The sequence below is a fragment of the Molossus molossus genome, unplaced genomic scaffold (genome assembly GCF_014108415.1).
Source record: "Molossus molossus isolate mMolMol1 unplaced genomic scaffold, mMolMol1.p scaffold_m16_p_8, whole genome shotgun sequence".
Taxonomy (NCBI): Eukaryota; Metazoa; Chordata; class Mammalia; order Chiroptera; family Molossidae; genus Molossus; species Molossus molossus.
Genome location: NW_023425402.1, coordinates 105,724,095 through 105,746,046, shown reverse-complemented (window position 1 = coordinate 105,746,046; position 21,952 = coordinate 105,724,095). Strand labels below are relative to the sequence as shown.

The window sequence follows — 21,952 nt, the reverse complement described above, 5'->3', positions numbered from 1 at the left end:
CCTGCGAGAGTACTTAGGAGGCTGGTCCTGAACGTCCCCGGCAATGGGATGTGGGCAAGACGCAGAGAATGAGAGCTGAGAACAGGCAGGTAGGATGCCGTGCCGCTTCAAAGAGACACAGTTACGTAGAAATCAATGACCCAAATGTTCACAGACTATGGGGTTGAGGACGAAAGGAGACGCCTGCACGCCGGCCAGAACAGGAAGAGGGGCACCAACCCGCCGCCTTCCTGCTAAAGGGCAGGCACACGCTGCCAAAACAGCATCTGGGCACCCGGGGCTTGGCCTGGCGACAGCTCTACCTCGCAGCAGGCCGGGGAAGCACCTGGGGTAGTTTTCACCCTGAACTTGATCTACCTCGAGGAGGAAGAACTGACAAGTGAAAACAATGGTGGCACCAGGGTAAGGTGACCGTGTGGCCCTGGAGCTAAGGACACACAACACATGGTGAGAACGGCCCCCAGACTTCAAGTTCTCAGAACTCCAAACATCAAACATTTCCAAAGAAATGCCAAGAGAAGGAATAGGAACTTTCAAAAGTCCAATGTTGTTGAAGAAGTACGGAGAAGTTGTCGAAAGAAATGTCTGTGGTTACACAGGCAGCGTCCTGATGAGCTCTGATTTTTAAAGTGCAATACAAATGCTGTTAAGTGTGTGTTTTTTGTTTTTTAATCCTCACCAGAGGACATTTTTTGCATTCGTCTTCAGATACAGTGGGAGGGAAAGAGGGGGAAGAGAGAGAGAGAGAAACATCGATGTGAGAGAGATATATCGACCGGTTGCCACCCACATGACCCCAACCGGGGCCACAGACAAACTGCAACTGAGGTACGGGCCCTTAGCGGGAACCGAACCCAGGACTCTCTGGTTCACGGGCCGACGCTCTAACCGCTGAGCCAAACTGGCCAGGACTATTGTTAAGTTTTTAATGAAAGATAATATAGTTACCAAAAACTCTACACAGGCCCTAAGTGTACAGCTCAATGAACCAGTGTTCTGATGTGTTCACATCCTGATCAAGAAACATAAAGGGCCCTGGCCAGTTTGGCTCAGTGGTAGAGCATCAGCCCGCAGACCAATGAGTCGCGGGTTTGGTTCTGGTCAAGGGCACGTGTATCTCAGTTGTGGTTAGGCCCCGGCGCTGGTAGGGGTCATTCGGGAAGCAGCCAGTCGATGTCTCTCTCTCACATTCATGTTTCTCTTTCTCTCTCTCTCCCTCCCTCCCTTGCTCCTACTCTATCTGAAGATAAACTGAAAAATATCCTCAGGTGAGGATTTAAAAAAAAGAAACCTAAAGGGAGGAGCACCCCAGAAGCTTCTCCCTTTATGGCCCCTTCAACTCACTCACTACCAAGGCTAACACTAATCCTGATTTAACAGCGCAGATTTGTTTTGCCTGTTCCTCTAATTTATAATTTACATAAATGGAACCATGCACTCTGTACTATTTTATTTGGCTTATTTTATTCAACATCATGCTTACGAAGTCATCCATAATGTCGCATGCAATCACTCATTCTCGTTGCTGTATAATATTCCATTACAGGAATTTACCGTAACCTGTGTATCCATTGTAGTGCTGAGCAGTTTACAGTCTGCAGCTATTGAGAACTGTGCTGCTGTGATATGAACATTTAAATGCATGTGTTTTGGCCAATCGATGCCTGCATTTCCACTGTGCCAATCCACACTTCCACCAGCAGAGCGGAGCAGTGCAGAGTGCCCCACACCCTTGCCAACTCAGACATTCTCTTGTTTTTTTCATTTTAGCCGTTCTGGTGGGTGTACAATAGTATCACCAACATACTTTTCAGATGTATTTTTTTCCTTATACTTTGTTTACTTCCAAAAAGGAATGAAGGCAGCTTAAAATAAAAAGCCAGATTCAATAGAAACCATTTTCAACGTTTTTTAAATAGTAAAACTGTAAAGAGGGTAAATAATTATACCAGAAACCTGTATCAGGATGGTAGTAATTACTCCAATTCAGCATGAAAATTATTGCTGAAATGTCTAGCAATAACCAAAAGAGAAATATGATGAGTTATACAGCTTTCATTCTCTAATAAAAGGAGTTATAACACATGAGCAAAAGGAATTGATTGGAGGGTTAGATCAAAGTTCACAGCATAACAGATACTGCCTTCAAGAATAAAGACATAGAAACAGTTTGCATAAGGTTCTCTAATTTCTTTTTTTTTTAATAATATGTTTTCATTGATTTTTTAGAGACAGAGGGAAAGAGATAGAAACAGATGTGAGAGAGATACATCAATCTGCTGCCTCCAGCACGCCCCCTACTGGGAATGGAGCCTGCAACCCAGGCATGTGCCCTGACCAGGAATCAAACTGGGACCTCTTAGTCCGTGGGACGACGCCGAGCCATACCATCTGGGCAAGCCTCTAATCCCTTAATGTGTCTCTATACAAGCTGTACACTGGCTGCTTTGTGACTGACTCTCTGAGGTAGCTTTTCCACAACTGATCTTGTTAGAATGAATGGCTAGAATGTACCCTGAACTCCCCTCCAAATTTTGGTTGTCTTAGGAGCCTTTCTTAAAAATTAACTTTCTCACCCTGGCTGGTTTTGCTCAGTGGTTAGAGCGTCGGCCCACGGACCAATGAGTGGCGGGTTCAATTCCGGTTAAGGGCACGTACCTCAGTTGAGGTTCGTCCCTGGCCCTGATTGGGTTGCGTGGGAGGCAACCCATCAATGTGTCCCTCTCACGTCAATATTTCTCTGTCTCTCCCTCTCTCTCCCTCCCTCCCACTCTATCTGAAGATAAATAGAAAAATATCCTTGGGTGAGAGTTAAAAAATAAAAATTAACTTTCTCTTCTGATTATAAAGGTAATAATAGCTCACGATAAAAAGAGAAAATGAAAAAAAAAATTAAACATTAAGCCCACCATCAGAGATATTTTATTAAAATATCTACAGCACTTATTTGTAATAGCTGACAACCCAAATGCCCAATCAACTGATGAATGGATACACAAAATGTAGCATACACACCACAGTGAAATATTACTCAGCAAAGGGACAAAGTGCTGAGACACACAACAGTATGGATGAACTAAAGTCCGGCCAGTGTGGCTCAGTGGTTGAGTGTTGACCCATGTACCAAGAGGTCGCTGGTTCGATTCCCGGTCAGGACACATGCCCAGGTTGTGGGCCTGATCCACAGTGGAGAGCATGCAGGAGGGGGCCAACTGATGTTCTCTCTCATCAATGTTTCTATCTCTCTCTCCCTCTCACTTCCTCTCTCTGTAAAACCAATAAAGCAAAAACAAAACAAAACAAAACAAAAACAGTATGGATAAACTATGAAAATGTATGTGATCCTTAGTGCAAAAGGTCATTCACAAAAGACCTCATATTGCATGACTGCATTCATCTAAAATGTCTAGAGCTGGCAAATCCAGAGACAGAAAGAAAATCAGTGGTTGCTAGGAGCTGGGGGAGGGACAAATGGGAAATGACTACTATCAGGCTTATTTTGGGGATGATAAAAATGCTCTGGCATTAGATACTGGGTGCACAACTCTGAATATATTAAAAACCACTGAATTGTACACTTTAAAACGGTAAATGTTATGATATGTGAGTTATATCTCAAGAAAGTGTTACTTTGAGCCCTGGCTGGTTTGGTTCAGTGGTTAGAGCGTCGGCCTGCGGTCCTGAGAGACCCGGGTTCGGTTCCCGCTGGGGGCGCATACCTCGGTTGCAGTTTGTCCCCGGCCCTGGTCGGCTGTGTGGGTGGCAGCCACTCGATGTGTTCCTTTCACATCGATGTTTCTCTCTCTCTCTCTCTCTGTTCCTCTCTCTTCCTCCCACTCTACCTGAACAAAAAATGGAAAAATGCCCTCGGGTGAGGATAAAAAAAAAAAAAAAAAAAAAAAAAGAAAGTGTTACTTTGAAAAAGGAACCCAGGAGGACCTTCATTTATAGTCTCAGCTTTATGAGGTAGCTATTTTACAGATAAAGAAGTGGAGGCCTGACAATATCAAACTATAAATGATGGTGCCGGGATTTGAACCCAGCTCCCCAGTCCAATGTAAAATCTGTACTCCTAGTGACTGTGCTGGTTATACTGAGTCCCAGTGCGGAGAGGAATAAGGGCAGTTTAACAATCAGAGCCGTGCCACCAAGGAGCAGTGCCCGTGGCTCACCAGAGGTTCCGGCAGGGTCTGAAGACCACTCACAGGGGCTGGAGGAGGAAGCCCTGCCTTCTTCGAAAGGTTCACTGTAACCTCTGAACTACCTTTCAACTGGAAGCATGTACTCTGTTCTAACTCTCAGAACACTGCAACGGTTTTCCAATTTAATGCTGTTTCTTTAAGCTATTCTTGGTTCCATATCCTTAGACATTATGGTTTTCACTGGTTAAAAGGATGCTCAATGTTCTCAGTTAAAACTTCAACAAAGAAATAGGAAACATAAAAATGGATAGAAAACATAAAAAAACAACCAGTTAGAAATTAAGAATACATCAACTGGAATGAATACATACAAGGAATCAACAGTAGAATAAATGAAGCAGAGAATCAAATCAGTGATTTGGAAGATAAAGAAGCAGAAAACATCCAATCAGAACAGCAAAAAGAAAAAAGAATCCAAACAAATGAGGATAGTATAAGGAACCTCTGGGATAACTTCAAGTGCACCAACATTCGCATCATGGGGGTACCAAAAGGGCAAGAGAAAGCAAGAAATTTAAAAATCTATGAAAAAATAACAACAGAGCCCAGCCGCTGTGGCTCAGTTGGTTGAGCATCGTCCCATGCACCAAGAGGTTGCCGGTTGGATTCCTTGTTAGGGTGCATGCTTGATCACCAGTGGGGTGTGTGCAGGAAGCAGCCAATTGATGATTCTCTCTCACTGATGTTTCTATATCTCTCTCCCTCTCCTTTCCTCTGCCTATAAAATCAATTTTTAAAAAAAAACACATAAAAAAAAAATAATGACAGAAAATTTCTTTAACTCAGTGAAGGAAACAGATATACGAGTCCAGGAAGCACAGAGAGTTCCAAACAAGAACCCAAAGAGGCCCACACCAAGACACATCATAATTAAAATACTAAAGGTGAAGGCATTAAGCAAAGAAAAGAAAAAAAGAAAGACTCATGGACACAGACAACAGGATGGTGATTGCCAGAGGGAAAGGGAGGGTGAGGGGACGTAGAAGAAGGTAAAGGGGGTATAAATGGAGACGGAAGGAGACTTGACTTGGGGTGGTAAACACACAATACAATATACAGATGATGTATTGTAGAATTGTACATCTGAAACCTATATAATTTTATTAACCAATGTCACCCCAATAAATTCAATTTTTAAAAAATGCTAAAGGTTAAAGACAAAGAGAATCTTAAAAGCAGCAAGAGAAAAACAGTTAGTTACTTACCAGGGAGTTCCCATGAGACTGATTTCTCAACAGAAACTTTGCAGGCCAGAAGGGATTGGCATGAAATATTCAAAGTGATGAAAAGCAAGGTCCTACAACCAAGATTACTCTACCCAGCAAAGCTATCATTTAGAATCGAAGGACAGAAAAAGGGCTTCCCAGGCCAGAAAGAGTTAAAGGAGTTCCATCACTGCCAAACCAGTATTACAAGAAATGTTAAAGGGTTTTCTTTAAGATGAAGAGAAAAAAAGATTAAAATGTGAATAACTGACAATAATTATATATCTATTAACAATTACTTTAAATATAAATGGATGACATGCTTCAATCAAAAGACATATGGTGACAGAATGGATAACAAAACAGCAGGCGCTTCCACAAGCCACCTATGACAGACCCAAGACACACAGAGACCGAAAGTAAAGGGATGGATAAAGATATTTCATGAAAATGGAAACAAACAAAAGCTGGAGTAGTCATACTCATACCAGACAAAACAGACTTTAAAGCAAAGACTAAATAACAAGAGACAAGACCCAGCAATTTCATTTCTGGGTATTTCTCCAAAGAAACATAAAACACTAAACTGAAAAGACATATACATCTATACGTTCATGGCAGCATTATTTACAATAGCCAAGACATGAAAGCAACCTAAATGCCCATCAACAGATGAATGGATAAAGTGTGGTACATACATACAATGGAATAGGATTCAGCCATAAAAAAGAATAACATCTTGCCATCTGCAACAACATGGATGGACTTAGAGGTTACTGTGCTGAGTGAAGTAAGTCAGACAGAGAAAGACAAGTGCCATATGATTTTACTTATATGTGGAATCTAAAAACCCAAATGAGCAAGCAGAACAGAAACAGACTCAGAGATACAGAGAACATTCTGATGGTTGCCAGAGGGGAGGGGGTTGGAGGGATGGAAAAAAAAGGTGAATTGGTAGTTACAGAACAGTCACAGAGATATAAAGTACAGCACAGGGAATATAGTCAATAATACATGGTGGGGCCAAAGTAGGTTTACAGTTGTGAGGACACAAAACACAGAGTTTATTCTTGTATTATTATTTATTAATCACAGTATCATTTCCCACATGAACAATGGTAAACCTACTTTGGCCCCACCTGTACTGTAACAACTATGTATAGTACCAGATGTCTGTTAGATTTATCGAGGTGACTACTGCGTAAGTTATATAAATATCTCATCACTGGGTTGTACAGCTAAAACTAATGTAATGTTGTACAGCAACTATAATTAAAAAATAAAAAATTATTAAAAAAAAAGAAATTGTGCCCTAGCCGGTTTGGCTCAGCGGTTAGAGTGTCGGCCTGCAGTCCAGAGAGACCCAGGTTCGGTTCCCGCTAAGGGCATGTACTTCGGTTGCAGTTTGTCTCCGGCCCTGGTTGGATTGTGTGGGAGGCAATGACTCAATGTGTCCCTTTCACGTTGATGTTTCTCTCTCTATATCTCTCTCTCCCTTCCACTCTATCTGAACAAAAAATGGAAAAATGTCTTCGGGTGAGGATTAAAAAAAAAGAAATTGTGCTTTTCCTGTAACTTTTAAAACTGTATATGTCTTCTACTATCCAAAATAACAACTTCAATGCTGTGTTATTTAAACCACTCAACAGAAGAAGGGGAGCCAAAGTGAGCTGCTGAGCATCTGCGCTAGCTGGTAGACTTACCGTGAAGGTCACTTCCTTGATGGATACGTCCTTCAGGTGTTCAAATCCCACAGTCACTGTGTACTGAGTGTAATTCAAGTAGCCGAGGTGAGCCACAATGATTTCTGCACACTTCTGCAAATGCACAGAGAAGAACCGTGTCTTTAAAGCAACCAACTGACCCATTTCAACAACAGATGATCAGAACTGGCCATCTCCTGGGAACTCGCCAGAACCAGAGAAATTCAGATGCCAGCCAAACAGTTCTTAGAAAGAAAGAACCAAATGGCTGTTTTTGGAAACAAACAAAAATGGTTTACAGTCCTTAGACTCCACTTTGGATGACTCAGAATAACATGCACCTGCATAAGTCATCAGCGTAACACAATCCTGACAGTTCAGAGACACCGTGCGTGGGGGCTGTACGCCGAGAACCAGAGACCCCTCAGCCTCACCGTCCTCCCTGGCCTACTTCTGCAGGTGGGTTAGCTGTCCTTCTTTCTCCCCTATTAGCCCATCATTCCCAACACAGAGCCACCTGCAGTCCTGGGAGGAGGGCAGGTCGCATCCAAGGCGAAGGTATGTCTGTAATAGCTAGTATGACTCGGCTGGTGTGTGTGCGTTCTCCTTTAGAACTAAGGATTGGGTCTCGTTTCAGAAGGGCGAGGGGGACACAGATGTGTGTTGTGGCAGGTGAGCAGAGACCCCCCCACATACCTCTGCCCAGCCAGCATGCTCCTCCAGAATCTCTCAGTATCTGACAGAAGGCACTGTGCCCAGAACAAACAGGCAGCTCAGTGACTTCCCGGGTGGCACTTGCTAGAGCTATGGCTCTGGACAGAACAAAGTCATCCCTACTGTTAATCAAAGGCTTTCCACGCCAGGAATGTCTGAGGTCAGGGTAGGAAAACAGATCTGGGTGATACCAAGGGAACCTTACAAATATAAGATGACAATCAGCAAAGCAGGGGGCGCTGACCCGAGGAACAGGGAAGGAGACAGAGAAGAGGAGGGTGTGTGCCTTGTGAAGACAATAGGAAGGTTCTCGTCAAAATCTCTCAAGACCCTTAGGCCAACGAGTGACACCTGCCCTACACCGCAGCCGCTCTCGATGACCCCAGGCCCTGCTCTCCCACGGCTGACACTGAGTGGGCGGAGCTGCGGTTTCTCTCCCACTGGATCAGCGTCCTTCGTGTACTGGCCGCCTGCCCTCAGGGCACGAGAGTGTGGGGCCCTGGTCTCAACAAAACCAAGCCCACCTTTTGTGTCCAACAGGATGGTGTGGGGGAGGGGCAGCTGAGGACTCCACATGATGGGAAGGTTTGCATCAGTGCGTATATTTGTGCTGCGCGGGTACGTCTCCTTACGAGTTATGCATCTGTCTGGACTTAGAAGGATGTTTCAACTAGCCGAAGAGCTGTCTCTCAGGCTGCACGCCTCTTCAAGCCTAAAGAGCTGCAACGCAACCGCCTGAGCATCTGGGCCATGTGCAAGCCATGGCGGTGCAGACGATGAGCCTCCTGGAAATCGCTGCGAGCCACAGCGGCCACGCCACCGAGGCAGGCGGCCTTTCTCTTCACATTAAAAAAAAAAAAAGTATGGGAGGGTGGTCAATATCTCCAACACAAAATTCCATCTTTTTTAAAGTCAGGGCAATGTTCCCTGAGGGTTAGGGAGAGACTGGAGCAGAGAGAGAATCACAGCAGAAGCCCTGATGGTGACATGGGGCACCTATGGCATGCAGGCCAGTGGGGTTCGGTGGATGCCCCCTGGTGGCACAAGCACTGCGTGCTCCCCTCGATGCGCGAAGGACCACTACCCAGGTGCGCAGCAGGGCAGCGCTTCCCAGAAGCAGCAAGGAGACGAGCGGCCTGGTGGGCGGCTGGCTCAAGTCCGAGGGCAGTCATCAGGGGGAGGCCAGCTCATTCCAGTGGGCCCGAGACCTTTCCCATTTAAAACAGAAAGTCCTATCTTGGCTCCGTGGTTAGAGCATCGGCCTGTGCACCAAAGGGTCACAGGTTCAGTTTCCGGTCAAGGGCATGAACCTGGGTTGTAGGTTCGATCCCCAGCCCTGGTCAGGGCCCATGCAGGAGGCAACCGATCGCTGTGTCTCTCTCACATGGATGTTTCTCTCTCCCCCTCCTTTCCATGCTCTGAAAATCAATGGCAAAATATCCTCAGGTGACGATTAACAGAAATAGATAGATAAATAAGTAAAACAGAAAGTCCCGTGCCCTGAGAAACCCTCTGGTCCCAGATAAACCAGCCAGATCAGTTGCACTAGCCTCAGGACAAAGCCACCGACCACCTGTTCATCAGAGAACAGCGAGGTCAGGTGCTGAGGCCGGACTCCAGGCCATCTGCCCTCGGACGGAGCAGTGGTCCCCTCAGACCCACACCTGTTGTCTCTCCTGTTCATCCAGCAGCACTAATGGGGCACCTATGGCATGCAGGCCAGTGGGGGTTCGGTGGATGCCCCTGTTGGCACAAACACTGCGTGCTCGCCTCCAACAACCTGGTCCCACTCTCCAGACAGCAGGGAAGGTGTAACCCACTTTACTGATGAGGAAACGCCATGTCAGAACCCCCGGCCCTGCTCACAGGTGATTGGTGGAGGCGGATGAGGGCGGTGCTTCCCAGGCAGCACCCACCGGGCCCACCAGATGGCCCAGGACAAAGAGCCACTGCTCAGGTCAGGGAGGAAACACGGCAATGGCTCGGCCAGACAGGGTGGCCCGGCCGCTCCCCTCAATGACCCAGCCCTTTCAGGCTGTTTCTGACCCATCTCCGGATCTCCTAGAGCTGACAACAGAGAGTGATCACAGCCAGGCCCACCACTGAGCAGAAGGCCTCCCTGACCGCACCCTCTTGGCCAGGACAAACAGACGAGGGTCTCTGTGCTGTCTATCAACAGGCGTGTGCATGTGTGCTGAGGGCGCAGTCTTCAGAATGGGAGCCTGGGCTGGAATCCTGGCCCTCCCCTCACCATCTGTGCTGCTCTGGGCCAATGTATCTCTGGGTCAATGTATCTCTGGGCCGATGTATCGACCTCTCTGAGCCTGAAGCTCTTGTTATGTGAAATGAGCGCTAACAACAGATCCTGCCCCGAGGAGGGCCTGTGGGAGGACTGCAGGGAGGCGAGGCCCAGGGAAACAAAACCGCTGTCCTGACCCTACACTCAAAGGCACGCTCTCTTGCTGCTCCCGCTCTCCGAGGAGTCCCCACGGGCACCCTCTCCTGCGGCTGGGACCTGGGCTGCTTCTTCCCATCTGACAGAACAGAGTCCGGACAAAGACAAGAGTGCGGCTCCTTCCTTGCTGTGGGTTTCGGGTTTCCTATCCCACTGCCACACTGCACCTGGAGCACACGTTCAGCAGCACTCTTCCCGAGAGGCCTGGAAACCCAGAGCCATGGTCAAAACTGACCTCTGTGAAGGCGGCCAAACAACAGCCATCTACAGACGCACCAGGCAGTGAGTTACACAAACAACAGAAGTAGGAATCACATATACTCAAGGGGGGGTGTGTGTATACATGTGTTTATGTGTCTGTGTACAGACGTGTTTGTGCATGTGTTTGTGTCTGTGTACATGTGTTTATCTGTGTGTGAATGCATGTGCGTATGTTAATGAGCATTTATAAGGTATGAGCATACAAAGGTGGATAATTTTTCCACACTATCACTGGTGTGGATTTTTTACATAAGAAAGTCAGTCTGTCTGTGATAGGGCAGCATGACACGGAGTCAGATCATGCGAACACTCACCCCCGCACACGTGATGGTCCTCGTCCGATTGTGAACTCTGTTATGAATGAACATGGTGGTTCCATCTTGAGCTAAGCCATCAACTTTAACGGTCATGGGAAAGCTGGTCTGAATAGACATTTCTACAAAAGAAAGAAACTTGGGGTCAGGAACCACATCAGGCACGGCACACATCAAAGATCCCGCCCGGCTCTGCGACAACCCAGGAGGCCTCCCGCGCCTCAGCCCCGGCACCCACCCCGCGCCTGCCGCGGAGAAAGCCTCTGTTAGTTCCGCTCAGTCCCTTCCCGGGGCCTGTGTCCAAGCCTCCGTTCCAGGTCCATCCTCTTCCTTTCATGAAAGGACACACGGTTCATGGCTAATGCATTTTTTATTTCCCACATAAAATTTTAATTTAACTTTATACCAACATAAAAATAGGTTTATTTTTTCTGATACTATAATTTAATTTACTGATTATATGCTCATTGTTTTAAAAAATCAGAGAACAAAAAACTATGAAGATGGCATTTAACACTATAATCCTGCCCTGGCCGGTTGCTCAGTGGTTAGAGTATTGGCCCTCACACTGAAGAGTCAAGGGTTCGATTCCCCATCAAAGACAAGTACCTGGGTTTCAGGTTCAATCTCCAGCCCCAGTCAGGGTATGTGTGGGAGGCAACCAATCAGTGTGTTTCTCTCACATCAATGTTTCTCTCTCCCCGCTCTTCCACTCTCTCTAAAATCAATGGAAAAAATATCCTCGGGTGAGAATTAACAAAACAAAACAAAAATCACTGTAATCCCACCACCTAGACAGAACTGTAGTTATTATGTATGTGTCCATCCTCCCAGGCCATTTTTTAGACAAATACACAGTGATATCAAATTTATTAATCTTCTTAAAGTGTTATAAAAAAAAATGGTTGATTTTTTCTAATATGCATTTTTCAAGGGATCTTTTCAAATTCTTTCTCAACCCAAGCCCCTGATGTGAATCCCAGGTCACAGATCACACGATGGCCACCGCCTCAGTGCCGCTGGGATGGCACATGACTAGTGACACTCTGGATGGACAGAGCCGATTCACTGTGAATGAGCGAGCCTTGGGCAGGGTGCTGCACCCTCGGCACCACTGATGTTTTGAGGCCAGATGATTCTTTTTTTTTTTTTTTTTTTTTTTTTTTTTTTTTATCCTCACCCGAGGACATTTTTCCATTTTTTTGTACAGATAGAGTGGGAGGGAGAGAGAGGAAGAGAGAGAGAGGGAAACATCGATGTGAAGGGACACACCGAGTGGCTGCCACCCGCACGACCAACCAGGGCCGGGGACAAACTGCAACCGAGGTACAGAGGCCAGATGAGTCTTTGCTGCAGGGATCTGTCCTGCGTCACAGGGTGTTCAGCATCATCCCTGGCCTCTACCCAACAGACACCAGTAGCTCCCCCTTCTCCCCAATTGTGACGATCAAAATGTTACAATGTCTCCGGGCACTGCCACGTGTCCCTGGGGGACAGAGCCACTACCTTGGGGCATCAGGACTTAATTTTGTCCCAGAACCCCACTGATAAAGGCTGCAGAAGCAGCTCCTACACTGTGCAGCAACCGAGCTAAGCTGACCAGCACTTCCTGAGGGTGACCAGCACTCCCTGAGCTATGCTGACACACTCCCTGAGGGTGACCAGCACACCCTGAGCTATGCTGACCAGCACTCCCTTGGGATGACCAGCACTCCCTGGGGGTGACCAGCACTCCCTGGGGGTGACCAGCACTCCCTGAGGGTGACCAGCACTCCCTGGGGGTGACCAGCACTCCCTGGGGGTGACCAGCACTCCCTGAGGCTGCAGCATAACTGACTAGAAGACACGGAAGACATTTGCAGGGCTTCCCAACCTGTTGCTGCCACAAAGAACAAAGACCACCCTTGTAATCTTTGAACATATTTTAAAAGATCTGAAAGCTCTTTCAACTTTTAAAATACGGTGCTTTGTACAAACAGAAATCAGACCACATGTCAGGCTTCATACCTTTTGATTGATTCAACTCAATAACGCACGTCAGCCATAGCTGCTGGTTGTACGTGGACAACGGGTTTGAACGGATGTGAATTGGCTTTAGCTGAGGGAAAAAGAAAAAAGTTAAGTAACCCATGTGACCTTTCCATTGTAGCTATCAAACATTTCACCTTAACACCCCAAATCTACCCTCGGCAAAAGGGCTGGGCTTTATGGCTGGCACAGAAACAGCAAGGAGCGCCCCTCTGACAACGTGAGTGAATTCCGCCTTCCGGGAGAAGAAAGGACTCATTTCCCGCTGCAGTGCGCCGTCTCGTGAAAACCTCCAGGCGGGCCGTTCCCACACCCACAGCCTCGGGACAATGCCCGACTGAAACACCAAGAGAAGGCCATCTCGGAGGAAAAAGTGTCAAGTACATGAGATGAGACGAATACTATGATAATTAGGACACAAAGAGATATTGGCAAGGGTCTGGATTTAATATCAATATGCCTGACACGTCACTGTCTGACGTCCATTATTCTCAGCTTTAGAAAAGTGTAAACATTGTTGGAGAGAAAAGTTAGGGGGCCACACTGCCAGCGGCACTTCCGTGGTGTCTGTGAACCCCAGTCCCGGGTCTACGGCAGTGGGGTACGGAGAAGCTGCCTGGACAGCCCATCGTGGATCCGAAGCAAAGCACTGCCTGAATGCACGTCTGGGTGGACGTGTGCTTTTTGGGTTTTAAGGCTCTGGGGCCTCCGTGACACCCTCTGTGGTCAGACGTGCCCCAAAGCCACCTGCGCGATGAGCTCTATCGGAGGGTAATCAGTCACCTGTCAGACATGTGGACGACCCTTCGGAAGCCGGTCAGTTCTGTGGGACACCTGCTATTTTCAGTGCCAAAAAAAACACCTGACATCTTGCCCTGGCGGGCTTGGCTCAGCGGTTAGAGCGTTGGCCCGTGTCCTACAGAGTCACAAGTTCGATTCCTGGTCAAGGGCAGGTTCAATCTCCGGTTCCAGTTGGGGTTGTGGAGGAGGCAACCAATCAAGGTGTCTCTCTTTCACATCGATGTTTCTTTCTCTCTCTCTCCGCTCCTCCCTCCCTCCCACTCTATCTGGAAAAAAAAATGGAAAAAGTATCGTCAGGTGAGGATAAAAAAAAAAAAAAGGCCCTGGCCGGTTTGGCTCAGCGGTTACGAGTGTCGGCCTGCGGTCCAGAGACCTGGGTTTGGTTCCCGCTAAGGGCACATACCTCGGTTGCAAGTTTGTCCCCGGCCCTGGTTGGGTTGTGCGGGTGGCAGCCACTCGATGTGTCTCTTTCATGTCGATGTTTCTCTCTCTTTCTCTCTCCCTCCCACTCTATCTGAACAAAAAAATAAAAAAATGTCCTCAGGTGAGGATAAAAAAAAAAGAAGAAGAATTGAGAAAAATTGAAAAAGAAAAGAAAAAAGGATATTTCCTTTAAACTGAGTTCATGCAAGGAATGCCAGTCATTGGTAAGAACTGTTACTGTTAGAACGTGGAGACCACACTGTGACTTGGGCAAATGTGAGGTGAATGTTGTCAGAACTTACAATCCAGTAAGACCTGCCGAGGTGAGGACCCACCATGGTTAACAAGCCTTGAAGAGGAAGGCTGCTCCCTCAGCGTTAGCCCTGCTGCCGGCTCTGCTCCGGCACTTACCGCGGCAGGAGGTCCTGCCAGCAAACAAGAACCCAGACCAGCGCGAGCAGCGACAAGGACAAGGGCGTCTGCCGGCGCGGCGGCTGCAGGGCCAGGAGGGTCATTTCTAGGGACCTGGCGGTCCACACGCCCCATCATCTGCCACTCAGACCCAATCTTACCTTTTTGCTATTATTCAATGAAAAATTAGCTTCAGAAGTCTGGATCACTTTGGGCCCTAAAGTGTAACAGAGAAGGAAAAAAGCAGGTTAGATCCTACATTGACAATTAATTTACTGATTTTTTCCCAAATGCCCTGAAAGACATACATTATATGGAGGTAGTCTTATTTTCCTGGTCTGTCCTTAGAGGTTTCACATACGTGTAACACACACAAACACGGACACACCACACCCACTCTGCTGCACTGCATGCCTTCCCAACCAGGTGAACCCCATCTGACCGCCACACGGTGCACGTTATTTCCGCGGTTTTCTGTACATGCAGAACCCGCTCCTCTGCCCTCAATGGGGGCTCTCTCTGCACTGCAGAGCCAAGAAGACATTCACCTATCTGTTTATAAAGTATAAAGGTTTCTGCTGAAAAATTAAGACATTTATCTATTCATCCAATTAATCCAGTCTTCCAAAAATATTTAAAATAGAGAATATAAAATAACATTAATTGCTAATATATACTTAAGGCTTTCCCTGAAATAACAGATATACAAGCTTCACAGAATCTTATACTCTAGTTTTTTAGAGCTTTGGCCTTAAAAGAAGTGAGCAAGTCTCTTCCATAAATGGTGTTCGAAAAATTGGACAGGTACATGCAAAAAAATGACATTAGCCCTGGCTAGTTTGGCTCAGTGGTTAGAGCGTTGGCCTGCGGTCCAGAGAGACCCGGGTTCAGTTCCCGCTAAGGGCATATACCTCGGTTGCGGTTTGTCCCCGGCCCTGGTTGGTCGTGTGGGTGGCAGCCACTCAGTGTGTCCCTTTCATGTTGATGTTTCTCTCTCTCTTCCTCTCTCTCCCTCCCACTGTATCTGAACAAAAAAATGGAAAAATGTCCTCAGGTGAAGATAAAAAAAAAAATGACATTAGACCACCGACTTACACCATACACAAGAATAAACTCAAAATGGATAAAAGACTTAAATGTAAGTCGCAAAACCGTATCAATCCTGGAAGAAAACATAGGCAGTAAAATCTCAGACATTTCTCGTAGCAATATTTTTCTAATACATCTCTTAGGGCAAGGGAAACGAAAAACTCAACAAATGGGACTACATCGAACTAAAAAGCTGCACAGAAAAGACACCATTGACAAAAGGGAAAGGGAACCCACTGTATGGGAGAACATATGTGCCAATGATACATCTGAAATGGGGTTAATTTCCAAAGTATATAAGAACTTACACAACTCAACATCAGGAAGATAAACAATTCAATTAAAAAATGGGCAAAAGACCTGAATAGCCACGTCTCTGAAGAAGACATACAGATAGCCAACAGATATATGAAAAGATGTTCAACATCACCAATCATCAGAAAGATGCACATTAAAACCACAGGAAAATGAGACTGGCTACCGTTGTCATTGTCACTGTCACCATTACCATCTTCATCAGCAGCAGGCAAACAGCACTGAAATACCACCCTCTCCCCAGCTTCTTCAGTCCACTCACCAACCCAAGACTCAGTTTAGGTCAAGAAACTGGTCTTTTGAGGCACACACCATAACAATTTTAGCTTCAAAAATGCCTTTGAAATAGCCCCACATCCAACCCCCTCTCTCAGAGATGGAAAACCAAGGACCAGAGAAGTTGGCGGTTTCATAGGGTTCCCAGAAACCCCTCTCTCCCCCTCCAACAGCATGCTGGGGGGCCGCAGGGTGCCGAGGCCCTGAAGACAAGGCCGAAGCCATCTGCAGGCTCCCTGATGCCAAGCTCAGGGCGTCACCTGAGCAGCCTCATGCTGCCAGCATCTCACGCCCGCCCCACAGTTCGCTGCACCGTGGCCCATCTCCCACCCCAGCCAGCACGCTCTGGATCCCCAGCACCCAGGTGGGATCCTGGCACACAACAGACTCTCCAGAAATGTTTGACTGTCCAACAGAAGGGACATGGTCAAGGCCGCCCAGGGCTGCCATGCTGAACTCGGGCCATGGCTGCTGTGTGGGGTCACCCCTCCGTTCAGCCGGTGCAGGGAGAAACGGCTTCACCCTCCACCACGGGCCCTCGATGGGTGACAGCAGGGGGATACAGCTGGGCCAGACTGAAGAGCCTGCACAAGGGAACTGTGAATGACAAAATGATCAAACCTGCACCTTACCGCTGATCCCGACGAAGACGGTCAGGCCAAAACAGACGAAGAAGACGACGAACACGAGGACAAAGTGGCGCTTGGAGAGCGTGTACAGCCGCATGGGCGCCAGCCTGTGGAGCAGAAGCCAGTGGGTGAGGGGCAGGCAGGGAGCTGGCTCGGACCACAGGAGGCCCTCCCCACCTGCAAGCCCTCACCTCCGAACCGGGCCTACTCTGAAACCAGGTGACCCGCCTGACAAAGTCTCAGTGACCTCAGTGGCCAGTGCAGGGGGCGGGTGATGTTCACATGCTCGGGGTCAAGCACACCCCGAAGAGGCCCTGCCACCCTGGTCTGCGCAGTGCCAGCCGAACCCCACTCCTGTGGCAGGACAATGTGCTGGGCTTCCAAGCCCACTCAGGACACGTTCCCCTCTACACACGTTTCTCCCCCAGCCCCCGGCTGCCAGAACACAGCCCGTGCTGGAGGCCCCTCGGCCACTCCCACGCACACGCAGCTGTAACTGTCAGCTGTCACAGTCAAGCCCAGACCAGGGCCCCCGGGGGCCCCCAGCATCTCACTTGCCTATATGGTCTTCCCGCCAGCCCAGGGTCCCTTACAGTCTGAGCCCCCTCGCTCTCGTCCCCCATCATGGTGACGCTCAGCCTGACCTTCACTGTGGGGTCTGGTTTGCATGCACCTGAGCAAGTTGCCTGCAGCTTTCTGCGATCAAACACCAATGAGGAAGCCCACCTAACACTAGCCTTCTCGGGTCCCCTCCTAATCATCCCTACTCTGCCCCTGGTCAGGAGCAAGTGGGGGTGGGTAAGTGTCACCCCTCTCAGAACTCCCTCCATCAGAGGCAGGCAAACAAGAGGGAACTCTGGGAAGGACCAAAGACATGTGTTTGAGGTTTGGCAGGTCCCTTGGTCTCCACCTCAGTCCTCAGTGCAGCCCATAGGATGTGACCGAGGCACCAGGCTGTCCAACCAGAGAGGTGGCAGACTCCTCCCGCAGGCCTGAAGAGGGGACCCATGACCCAGAGGTGGGGGGGGGGGCTGCTTCGCTCTTTACTCCTCTAGCATGTCCTGGTTTTGGGAGCTGAGACAGCAGGAAGGACTTTCTCATGCTTCACACACAGGTGACAAAATGCACACCTCCGGGAGGGGGAGGGGCCACTGTTTGTTTTTGTGGCTCTGTGTACACACCCACCCTCTCCCTCAAAGGCCAAAGATTCCAGTTCCTCAGCAGGGAGCTGCTGGACCGTATCTCAGGGCAGAGGTGGGGCCCAAGGTCAGCAGCACTCTGACGTGGCTCTGGGGACACAGGGTCAGCTCCTCCTGCTGGACCTGCCAGGCCTGCGGGTGAGGGTCACCGTGAGGACATAAAGGAAGGAATGCCTCAATCTTTCACTTAGGACTCAGGTCCAAGGGCTGAGCGTGAGAAGACACACGTGACCCTGCTGTGCGTGACAAGACACGGCCAGTGTGTCAAGTAGCCTGAGCCAAGCTTGATTTTGGACCCAAAGATTATGAGGCCTGAAAGCCCTAAAATATTAGCGCCAGGAAGTACCTCAGAGAGGAAGCCCCACCCCTTAGATTTGCATATGGGGAAACTGAGGTCTAGAGGCGGCAGGACACTTGCCCAAGACGTTGCTGCTCTTGCCCCTTGTGTAACTGCAGCTCCCTGGGAAAAGGCTCTGGGAAGCAGGGCAGAGCCGAGGGGATGAGCCCGTGAATGCCCCTCTGGGAGAGGCCTGTGGAGTGTGGGGCTGGTGAAGAACAAGGTCTCCTTTGTCGCTGGTGTGTCATCCCCAGGTGTCCAGGCTGCTGGCACTTCCTTAGCACGGCATGTTAAATGCATGCCTAACGCTGCAGAAGGGAAGTGTCCACGCAGCTGCACAGGGCTTCTTCATCTGAAAACACCCACACGCGGCTAAGTGGACCGCCGCTGGGAAACAGTCCGCAGCGGACAGCTGCACCTCGCTGAGCGGAGTGGTGGGGTGTGCCACGGTCCTGAGCGCTAGCACGAGGGAAGGCTGTGGGGGGAAGGGAGTGAGACACACTCCGCACGTCCTGGCCACAAGTCCAAAGCTGTTAAAAGGTTGCACAGGGTCACGCAGGGTACCCCGTTCCACTGCTCTCACGCCCTGCCCACGACGGGCTGAGGCTTTGAGGGCCGAGGGCTCCCAGCAGAGGATGAGAGCAGGGGACGACTTGGGAGCAGAGGGGAACAAGAAGAATAGTGCTATTTAAATTTTGATTTTTAAAACACATGGCAATGACTGACTACAAGAGCAGTTAGTTAACAGGTGAGCAAAAATGCTGCCAAGAGACTGGAGCAAGGGTGGCAGCACTGGTCAGGTTCCAGCAGCACACGACCCACCCGGGTGTCCTCCCAGCGCACCACCCGCCTGGCGCACGACCCACCCGGGTGTCCTCCCGGCGCACCACCCGCCCGGCCGTCCGCCCGGCGCACCACCCACCCGGGTGTTCTCCCAGGCTTCCCGGAGCTCCCAAGGGCTCCACAAAAATCCATCATTTCCCTTTCCTTAAGACTTCCACTTAAATTGGTTTCACTAGAAAGTTTTCTGGTTCAGGAAATTAGAAAATCAAGCATCACTCAACTCAGAAAAAAAGACAGAGAAAGCAAAAAAAAAGCCCCCTGCTTGAAAAAAGTCCGTAGGCACAACCACCCCGCCGACAGGCTCGCTGGGACAGGGTGACAAGCCTCATTTCCGCTCTTCAGTTTCTGACAAGTAGCACACCTTCAGGCACCCTCACTGGGGAGGTCTGGGTCCAGAGAACCCTCCTGGGTCAGGGACAGCAGCACAGCACATTTCCGCAGGACGATGTCCCCCGACTCCAGACAAACAACAGGTCTACACCAGCGGTTCTCCACCTTTCTCATCTCACGGCACACATAGTAATTACTAAAATTCTGTAGCACACCCGAAATTTTGTTTTTTTGCCAATCTAACAAAAATAGGCATAATTTTAATTCATTTTTCAATCTGACAATCTAAGGGAAAGGAGGTCAGTGCCCTGACTGACGAGTCGGGTACTGCATGTTGTAGAAATCCTTGCGGCTCACCAGCTGAAACTGCTGGTCTACTCTGTTGTATAGAAGGAAAAACTCTGAGCCGGCGACATGACATCAAGACCAGGGAAGCAGCCGCCGCAGCAGCACGGGAGTCAAGGCCACTGTGAGCCGGGCCCGGGAGGCGCGTCCCCCGTCAGTTCACCTTCACATCTCACCCACAGCTGCCTCACAGCACACTCCCTGCCCGAACCAGGTACCCAGCGACGCTGCCTACTTCCTATTGCACCTCCCCGTGAATGCCAGTGTGTCTCTGAGGATCAAGCTAACCTACACCCACAAACGGCCTGGGCACGTGTTGGTGAGCAGACAGCTCTTCCCCTCCCTGATCAGGCCACACACAGGAGAGATACTTTTGTAACTGCTCTCTGGCAAGACTGGTGCAGAAAATATACACAGCCTCCCACCGAGAGGCCTCTGCCCACCTGGACCCCCTCTGTTGTTCCCTCCCCCCTGAAGTTCTCCCGCCTCTGCCCACCTGGACCTCCTCTGTTGTTACCTCCCCCCTGGAGTTCTCCAGCCTCTGCCCACCTGGACCTCCTCTGTTGTTCCCTCCCCCCTGAAGTTCTCCCGCCTCTGCCCACCTGGACCTCCTCTGTTGTTACCTCCCCCCTGGAGTTCTCCAGCCTCTGCCCACCTGGACCTCCTCTGTTGTTACCTCCCCCCTGGAGTTCTCCCGCCTCTACCCACCTGGACCCCCTCTGTTGTTCCCTCCCCCCTGGAGTTCTCCAGCCTCTACCCACCTGGACCCCCTCTGTTGTTCCCTCCCCCCTGAAGTTCTCCCGCCTCTGCCCACCTGGACCTCCTCTGTTGTACCCTCAACCCTGGAGTTCTCCCGCCTCTACCCACCTGGACCCCCTCTGTTGTTCCCTCCCCCCTGGAGTTCTCCTGCCTCTACCCACCTGGACCTCCTCTGTTGTTACCTCCCCCCTGAAGTTCTCCCGCCTCTACCCACCTGGACCTCCTCTGTTGTTACCTCCCCCCTGAAGTTCTCCAGCCTCTACCCACCTGGACCCCCTCTGTTGTTCCCTCCCCCCTGAAGTTCTCCAGCCTCTACCCACCTGGACCTCCTCTGTTGTACTCTTCCCCCTGGAGTTCTCCTGCCTCTACCCACCTGGACCTCCTCTGTTGTTACCTCCCCCCTGAAGTTCTCCCGCCTCTACCCACCTGGACCTCCTCTGTTGTTACCCTCCCCCCTGGAAGTTCTCCAGCCGAGACCAGGACAGACACTGTGTGGGCCCCACACGGGCTGACCTGCTTCTTTAACATCCCGTCCCGCCTCCAGGAACTGCCCCTGACCCACTGGCAAACAGTGCTCCCAAGACACTTCCACTTGCAAGTACTACATTGCTTTACAATCAACACGTTTAAAATGGTCCTCATTAAAAAACAAAGTAACATAAATGAAAAACCTGCTTCCACTCCCCATTTCCTGCCTCTACCCCTCCTCCTGCCTCACACCCTGCGCCCTTGTAGTCAGCTCCCAGGCCTCTCCCAGGCCTCGCTCCTAGCTTCCCTGCACTCCCAGCACCGGGCCTCCCAGTCCAGGCCCACGCAACTCCCACCCGTCACCTCCCACATGCGTCTTCCTGTGGGTATTACAGCACTTTCAACCGGCATAGAAAGCCTGTGCGACTCCCCACTGCCAACTCGATCGAGTTCAAACTCCTGATGGCTTTCAATGTCCCCCCAAATCGCTCCTTAGCCATCACAACCACTGAGGTAGGGACCGCTAGTATCCCCACTTCCCAGATGACAGAGCTCATGTTTAGAAAGGTAGGGACCTGCGTTGATGGCAAAGCTATTAAGTGACAGAGGAAGCATTCAAACCCAAGCACCAGGCTCCAGACTGGCCCATTCACACCCTGCTCTCCTGATGTGAAATGCTCCTTTCTCCCCACCAAACCATTAAATCTGACCCAGCATCCATGGCTCACCAGCTGCCCACCTTCCACAAAGCTTCCACTCACTTCTCCATCTCTCATGGCTGCCCACGTTTTAAAACCATGGCAACCCGTGGTCTGCACTATACAGCTGAGTGCCTGCAGACCAAG

At 49.5% G+C, this 21,952-nt stretch overlaps 1 protein-coding gene across 2 annotated transcripts in view; it reads right to left on the bottom strand.

The window, feature by feature from the left end:
- Positions 1-21,952, bottom strand: part of TMEM181 (transmembrane protein 181) — a 60,083-nt gene that overhangs the window by 16,213 nt on the left and 21,918 nt on the right. For both annotated transcript variants that reach the window (XM_036249387.1, XM_036249388.1), the window contains exons 2-6: positions 16,830-16,933; positions 14,679-14,734; positions 12,862-12,952; positions 10,855-10,976; positions 7,111-7,224 (exon numbers count right to left, since the gene is read on the bottom strand). In XM_036249387.1, the coding sequence (XP_036105280.1) occupies positions 7,111-7,224; positions 10,855-10,976; positions 12,862-12,952; positions 14,679-14,734; positions 16,830-16,933 (487 nt within the window). The remainder of the gene's footprint in view (positions 1-7,110; positions 7,225-10,854; positions 10,977-12,861; positions 12,953-14,678; positions 14,735-16,829; positions 16,934-21,952) is intronic.